Source organism: Lactuca sativa, chromosome 1 (genome assembly GCF_002870075.4).
Source record: "Lactuca sativa cultivar Salinas chromosome 1, Lsat_Salinas_v11, whole genome shotgun sequence".
Lineage (NCBI taxonomy): Eukaryota > Viridiplantae > Streptophyta > Magnoliopsida > Asterales > Asteraceae > Lactuca > Lactuca sativa.
This window is the reverse complement of record NC_056623.2, coordinates 75,502,299-75,509,741: the sequence shown is the minus strand read 5'-3', so window position 1 is coordinate 75,509,741 and position 7,443 is coordinate 75,502,299. Positions and strand designations below refer to the sequence as shown.

Sequence of the window (7,443 nt, the reverse complement as noted above, 5' to 3'; positions counted from 1 at the left end):
ATCATATTATTTTAATCAAATGACAGTAAAAGTTTTGTTTGGTATTTGCATGGTTTGTTTGTTAAAAGTTTTGAAATTACAAGGGTTATCTGGGAAATTTTTTAAATTTAAGGACTACATATCAGATTTCTAAAACAATAAGGACCATTTATGAAGTTTTGTCATAATAGAATGATATTCATTCAAAGCCTTTATAATAATATAAATAAATGTCATATAAAAAAAGTGAATGATTAGACCAGAGAGAGTGAGGTCATGCTACCACATCAGTTTTTTAGCAACCATCTCATCGTCACGTCATTTTTGTCACAAAAGATGTATGATATATCACTTTTAAAGACGGGTCAAATTGATAAAAATAAAATAAAAAATAAATAAACATACATTTACATGCAAATTCAGTCATCTCTTGCTCATCTCTCTCACCATAACATTCAATGCCATTTGAAACTAAGAAGCTTGGCATGCCACCATCATGAACGGTGTAAGCCATCTAAACCATGCAAATACCAAACAAATATCACCCCACTTCCATACCATGTTTACACCATCTGGAGAGTTACTATTGGGCTATTGGCCTATATTTTTTCATTTTTTAATCAATTTTATAATATAGAGAATTCATTTTTAGAAAACAATTCTTAAGATGAGTTGTTGAATAGATAGGAGACTAGGAGTAGTTTTAGACCGGAGGGAGTGGTGCCATTGAAACTGTACTTCTTTCACTGTCACATATGCGTCATATCACTTTTTACCATACAAGTGTGGTTTCTTGCCATATTCAAGGAGTGGTGTCACACTTTTTTTAAGAATTTAATTAAATAAAACTTCATTTTTGATAAAAAAAATATATAATTTTTCAATATTTCAAAATAAAAAAAAAAACATTACATTGCATTACTTAGATTTATTTTATTATTATTTTTTAATGGATAAAATCTTTATTTTTTTAAAAAATATAATATTTCATTAATTAAAAATAAAAATGTCATACATTGATTAACTTAAAAAATAAACCTAAAAATTTAGAAAAGCAAATTAGAAATATAAAACCTACAACTTAAAAAAAAGGATTAAAAATTTGAAAAAAAAAAACAAGAAATTAGCTAGATTTGCATAACGTATTTTGTAAAAAAAATGGTAAGTATATATTATATATGGTAAGTTTAAAAAAAAGAATAATTTCAAACGCAAAGGCAGTTAAAGAGCATCAACCAATCAAAAGTTACGGCAGTTTTTAGCCACACGGCGGCCTAAACCGTAGGAGACCGTACCAGGGGGCAGTGTTCCATGTCTATGTAGCAAAACCACAGTTTTAAACCGCAGCCACTCCCTACAGCCTTACAGGCCGCCAAACACTTTTTACGCTAAAAACACACAAGAATGTTTAGGGACCGTTGTGATGTATAACCAAACTATAAGGGGGCTAAAGTTAAATTTTTGGAAACTGTAAACTTGTTTTCTCAAATTTGTCAATGATCAACATATCTGAAGCTGGTTGACCACTTCGAAGCATGTAGATCAGTGATATTTTACTCGAATTCCATGATCAGCTCCACAATTTTTCTTGAAACCTTTTTCGGTTTTGTTGATTTCCCTCGAAAATCTTGTTCCCCATCATCTATTATGACTCATGGTCACACATCCACCCTAATTGGTTTTTTCTTGCTGCTATTGACAACCCTAGACCTCTTCGTTTCCCCAATTACAGCTTCATCGTTTGATCATCGGTACAATGTAGGAGATACTGTACCCTTATTTGTCAACATAGTTGGCCCCTTGAACAATCCCAGGTTAGTAATTGCTGTATTTAAAATTTCTCTTTACTCCGATTGAGAAATGCTATATGTAGAATCAATGTTAGTGTACTTTCGTGCTTAAATTGACATTCCCAGTATAAACCCTAGAAAAGGTTAATCTGATATTCCCAGTATATCCAATTTAGATTATTTTTTTTAATTCAAGTTCTTTTCAAGATTGTTTCCTTGATATCTCTTGCAGTGAAACATACCAATATTACGATTTGCCATTCTGCTCTCCAGGTACCATTAGATCGAATCTTTTTCAATCTTTTTACTTCTTCAAACTTCAATCCATAATTTCTTTAATTATCTTGCAGATGAAGTGATCCCAAAGAAGGAAACTTTAGGGGAAGTTTTAAACGGAGATAGATTGAGCAACACCTTATACACCTTAAACTTCCGAGAAGATAAATCTGACAAAATCCTATGTGAAAAGAAGCTTAAAAAAGACGATATAACAAGATTCATACACGCAATCAGTAACGAATTCTACTTCCAGATGTACTACGACAATCTTCCACTATGGGGATTCACTGGAAAAACAGAAGCTGATAGCTGGACAGGTGGCAATAACAAAAACGGGCCCACATATTACGTGTTCAAACACCTACAATTCGATGCTCTTTACAATGATGATCAAGTCATAGAAATACGTGCGTTTAGTGATCCAAATCATGCTGTAGATATCACTGACAAAACCGAAATCGACATTACATTTACTTACTCAATATCATGGAATTCGACTTCAATTGATTACAAAAACAGGATGAACAAGTATTCAAGAGCTTCATTGTTGCCCACACAACGACAAATCCATTGGTTTTCTTTCGTTAATTCTGTAGTCATCATTGTGCTTCTTATGGGGCTCCTTATAACACTCTTCATGCGTCATCTGAAGAACGATTTAAAGAAGTAATGATAACTTCATCTCTTCAGTCTTCCGTCTCCACTCTTCATTCAAATTAAACCACTTTCGAGTCTTTCTTCTTCATTTTCTTTCTTTAATTGCAGATATTCTAGTGGAGATGAAGAACAAGATAAAGAAGTGGGGTGGAAGTATGTTCATAGTGACGTGTTCAGATGTCCTCAACGAATGGCGTTGTTTTGTGCTGTTTTGGGAACTGGGACACAATTATTCACCATGTATGAACATATTAAGTTATTAACTCAAGATTACTTCATTTTTTATTTAAATTAAGCCAATAATGTTTATGTTTTTTTGTAAACAGTGTTTGTTTCTTATTCCTTTTGGCATTTTTTGGAGTCATATATCCATATAACAGAGGAATCATTTCAACTTCTCTTGTGGTGTTTTTTATACTTACATCTCCAATAGCTGGATACACTTCTGCTTCATTTTTTAGTCAATTCTCAGAGACTGGATGGGTAAGTAACAAGTTACCATATTTTATGTTGACTTTCAAGGTCAATTTTGACTAAAAGTTGACTTTTTGCAGGAAAGATGTGCTCTTTTATCTGGGATTCTCTACACCGGGCCACTTTCTATCACCATGTTTCTTCTCAATACAATTTCCATGTCAATTGGAGCTACTTCATCACTTCCATTTAGCACAATAATCATGATCATACTTTCATACACTTTGATTTCAGTTCCACTTCTTGCATTTGGTGGAATAATGGGATACCGATTTAGGTCAAAGTTTCAAGCACCTTCAGCTACAAAGATATCCCCAAGGGAGATTCCTTTGTTGACTTGGTATAGAAAGACTCATGGTCAAATGTTGATTTCGGGTCTTTTACCATTTAGTGCAATTGTTCTTGAGTTGCATAACTTGTATGCAACTATTTGGAGCTATAAAATCTTGACTCTTCCTAGTATTTTGTTTATAACTTTTCTTCTTCTTCTTGTTCTTGTATCACTTTTGAGTGTTGGAATGACCTACATTCAACTAACAGTAGAAGATCATCAATGGTGGTGGAGGTATATGTTTTGTATCTACTCATAGAATTCACATGAATTGTGTTGACTTTAAAAGTCAACATAGTTTGCTACATTTCGATAATGGTTGTTAAATCTTGATATTGAATTAACTAAATTCAAATTTTGGGCTTGTGAAACAGGTCTGTTTTTCGTGGGGGATCGGTTGCTATCTTTATGTTTGGGTATTGTGTCTACTACTATTTAAAGTCAAACATGAATGGGTTCATGCAGTCAACGGTTTTTTTCTGCTACAATTTCCTATTTTGCTATGCGTTCTTCCTGATGCTTGCTACAATCAGTTTTCAGTCATCGTGGATCTTTGTGCAGCATATTTACAATGCTATTAAAAGTGAATGAACTTTCATTGTCTTTATCTTTACAACATGAACCCTTATTTATTTTATTTTTTTCTGATCTTCCATTGAATTTTGTAAACGTAGGCCATGAGATTGTGTATTGAGTATACACATTGTCTCTATATCTAAGTTTTGGACTTTTGGTTAATGAAATGAAAATCATAATGTCAAAGTTAGGTTATGATAGTATTGTGCAAATGTAATTTTAGTTTTTAGAACTTAGAAAGGACTTTGACTTTAGCCTAATGGCACTTGGAAATGTCGAAGATATTGTTGGCATATCCAGGTACATTGGTTTTTGTTCGAAAAAAATATCAAAGTATATTGTTGACAATGAACTGATTGAAGTCTTTAGTGAACATGGAACTACCAATTTACAAACTTATTTTGTGAAACCATCTAAGTTTAATAACATAGAAATTGTAGAACTTGATGCCCTCACTCCACCAAAATTGAGCAGAATAATGGGTCATAACTCATAAAATGAGCATGGGTGGTGTTCATCTTGGCCAACAAATTTGTTATTAGAATGGGGTGAGAAATGTTGAGTTGTGGAGTCTGATCTTCCATTTGATCTCATTGTGGCTACAGAGACTAAGCATTGAAGAAGAGTGTTGCTCTTTCAGCCACAAAAGTTGAGTTCATGGCTCTAGTAGAAGCAATCAAGGAGCTTATTTGATTGTAGAACATCCTATCAGAAACAAGAAGATCATGTCATGCATTGTGATAACCACTGTGTTGTTCACCTCGCGGAGAATCCAGGATTTCACAATAAAAAGAAACACATGCATAGGAGGTGTTGCTTTATCATAGAATTGATAAGTGATGGTATTTTGAGCTTCAAGATCTTTGATACTAAGAATCCAGTAGACATGTGTTACCAATGTTGTGATAGCGATGACAAGAAAGTTGAAGTTATGAATGGCTTCAACTAGCCTTCCAGATACACGAAGAGAATACATTGGCCAGAGAGATGGGTGTTACTTAGTTCGAGTTTGGATGTCAGTGGATTGGTTTATCAACCTCAAAGTGTGAGATTATGAAGTTGTGGAGTGGGATCAAGACTACAGGGCAGATGTGGAGTGACTATAGAGTAAGCATACGGGATAGACTGAGGGCAGTTATAGGAATTTCAGAGTAGGTCAGGTTATCCAGCATATCATAATTGTGGTGCTTAATGAGAAAGGATGCATTGTCCTACATGTCGCAACTACAGTATTCAAGCAATGAGCTAGATGAGTCGGTGATGTTTCGTAGCCCTAACCTATGACAAATTTTTGGTTAACTCGTCTATATAAATAGATTTCCTTAGTATAGATGTAACCCTAAGCATAAATCGTTTGTTTTGAAGACTAAATAAATAGTTTATGCGTATAGTGAAGCAAAGTGGGTTGGATATGGTGCTGAAGGAGATGAAGGTTGACATAATAAGTTCTTTGAGGTACTTGACAATGATGAATTTGATAGTCACTTTCACATTAATGATGATTGTGGGAGTCGAAGGAAGAAACATCAAAGCAGGGATCATGATTTTCTTGTTTTAGATGGACCTTAATGCTGTGTAATGCACTAATGCTAATGACAATAATTATTCTTTTATGTGATTATGTTCATTAAACTTAAACAAACAAACACAAACAAGCCCTTTCATGTCCATTTACATTCCCTATTAGAAAACCATATTGAGAAAAATGCAACACTTGATGAATTTGATAGAACAATCTCTCACAACATCAACCAAAATAAGCTTTTATGCAGAGTTGATGAACCTAAATAATACTTATTAAAAAAAAAGATTCAAATGGTTTGATCCTTTTAAGATCCCAAAAAGTTGACAAAACAATCACAGAAAGTGATTAAGTCGTATGCTAGTTTCATTCGGTTGGTCTCTGTCCCAAAACAGGAATGTCCTCATATCGCTTCTGCATAATGATAACAATGTATTAGATATACATATTACATACACATACATACATCTATATATGCACCATATGTACATATGATCATGTGTATATGTGTGCATACATGTCTATGTGTGGAATTTGGACCATTTTGCATTTGAAAAAACAAAACAAAATACAGAAAGTCAACCAAGAAAGAACTGGGCATTACCCCAACATTGTTGTTCTCCCAGAGTTTATGAACTCCATAGTCCACTGCCTGAAACATGTAAATCCACATAACTAAATCAGTCAAGTATATAAAATAACAAATGATTAGATACAATTATACAAACAACCTACGCTAAAACTCAGTAAAAAGAACTTGAACATGTAATTAGACCCATTGATTCAACCAAGTTTTTCTTGCAGAAAATAAAGATCGTATTGATGTGGTTAATAGTTTCTCCAATGTCTGGTGATAATTTTACACTCTGTATTAACATTTTTCAAACATCAAAATCGTAACCATACACTATTTCCTCAATCGTAGGATTCTTAAGAGAAAAATTCATTAATTTGATATGGAGGACGATTCTGTACATCTCCAAAAGAACGATGGCAAATCAGATTCAGGATTCGATTATTAGACACAATCAGCCGTATGGATATATGAAGAATCAAAACTAGTAGCAGGAAATGAAATTAAGATATATGTAAAACAAACAAAAACATAAGGAGAGATCGGAACCCTAACCCGTTCACCGATGAAAGCGCCGGCGATGACGAACGTGACATAGACGGAGTTACGGCGCATAAGGACTTTGTATAGCCCTTCGAAGAGACCTCCGCTTCTGCGAGCTGCCGAATTCATGGCGATGGCGTTCTCCTTCTCTCACGCTTGTTGACGAAATGGGGGAGAAATGCTGTTTCGCCTTTTGATCAGAATGGCGATGGCTCTCGTTGTTCTCTACTTTTAGTTTTACTTTTTTACGAGTATTTTTGAATGATTAAATCATTGAGTAGTATAACTATTTCGGAAGTTTTTACAAAATATAATCTATTTTTCTATTTTTTTTTTACAAAATAACCACATATTCCGGAATGGATCGTGGAACGTATTTCGGATTATTTTTTGGGTGGTCTGACCCATTTCATTGGATTCGGAACGCTTACTCCGGATCAACCGTATATGTTCCGGATCGAAATTTTGAATTTCAAAATCCGGAATATATTTTAAAGCGGCGACTTCATTCCGAAAAGACGCATTCCGATTTTGACGTTCCGACTCGATTCTGACACGCAACTTCGATTTCCGACACCCATCTCCAACACGCAACTCCGATCTCCAACTTGGAAGACGAGTACTACGACCCCATTATTTTATTGGTACGTTATTCATTTTCTCTTTACATAGTTTCCTTGTTTGTTTAAGATGTTTATTTTTCTATTGTTATTGTTCT

The 7,443-nt window shown here is 34.1% G+C and overlaps 2 protein-coding genes across 2 annotated transcripts; one reads left to right on the top strand and one right to left on the bottom strand.

The window, feature by feature from the left end:
* The first annotated feature begins 1,473 nt into the window (after positions 1-1,473).
* LOC111918490 (transmembrane 9 superfamily member 5) lies at positions 1,474-4,281 on the top strand. The gene is made up of 7 exons (XM_023914148.3): positions 1,474-1,793; positions 2,002-2,042; positions 2,120-2,714; positions 2,814-2,945; positions 3,032-3,188; positions 3,260-3,744; positions 3,885-4,281. The coding sequence occupies exons 1-7, from the start codon at positions 1,546-1,548 to the stop codon at positions 4,099-4,101; spliced, it is 1,875 nt and encodes a 624-aa protein (XP_023769916.1). The 5' UTR covers positions 1,474-1,545; the 3' UTR covers positions 4,102-4,281.
* A 1,501-nt stretch (positions 4,282-5,782) lies between these two features.
* On the bottom strand, positions 5,783-6,963 carry LOC111918491 (cytochrome b-c1 complex subunit 9, mitochondrial). The gene is made up of 3 exons (XM_023914150.3): positions 6,738-6,963; positions 6,213-6,260; positions 5,783-6,022 (listed from the first exon to the last, which is right to left on the bottom strand). The coding sequence occupies exons 1-3, from the start codon at positions 6,852-6,854 to the stop codon at positions 5,975-5,977; spliced, it is 213 nt and encodes a 70-aa protein (XP_023769918.1). The 5' UTR covers positions 6,855-6,963; the 3' UTR covers positions 5,783-5,974.
* Positions 6,964-7,443: the final 480 nt, after the last annotated feature.

Coding starts and splice junctions, on each gene's coding strand:
- LOC111918490 (XM_023914148.3), top strand. CDS start 1,546: ATGATCAGCTCCACAATTTTTCTTGAAACCTTTTTCGGTTTTGTTGAT. Junction 2,043..2,119: donor TTTGCCATTCTGCTCTCCAG/GTACCATTAGAT, acceptor ATTATCTTGCAG/ATGAAGTGATCCCAAAGAAG. Junction 2,946..3,031: donor GGGACACAATTATTCACCAT/GTATGAACATAT, acceptor TTTTGTAAACAG/TGTTTGTTTCTTATTCCTTT.
- LOC111918491 (XM_023914150.3), bottom strand. CDS start 6,854: ATGAATTCGGCAGCTCGCAGAAGCGGAGGTCTCTTCGAAGGGCTATAC. Junction 6,261..6,737: donor GCGCTTTCATCGGTGAACGG/GTTAGGGTTCCG, acceptor TACATGTTTCAG/GCAGTGGACTATGGAGTTCA. Junction 6,023..6,212: donor GGGAGAACAACAATGTTGGG/GTAATGCCCAGT, acceptor ATCATTATGCAG/AAGCGATATGAGGACATTCC.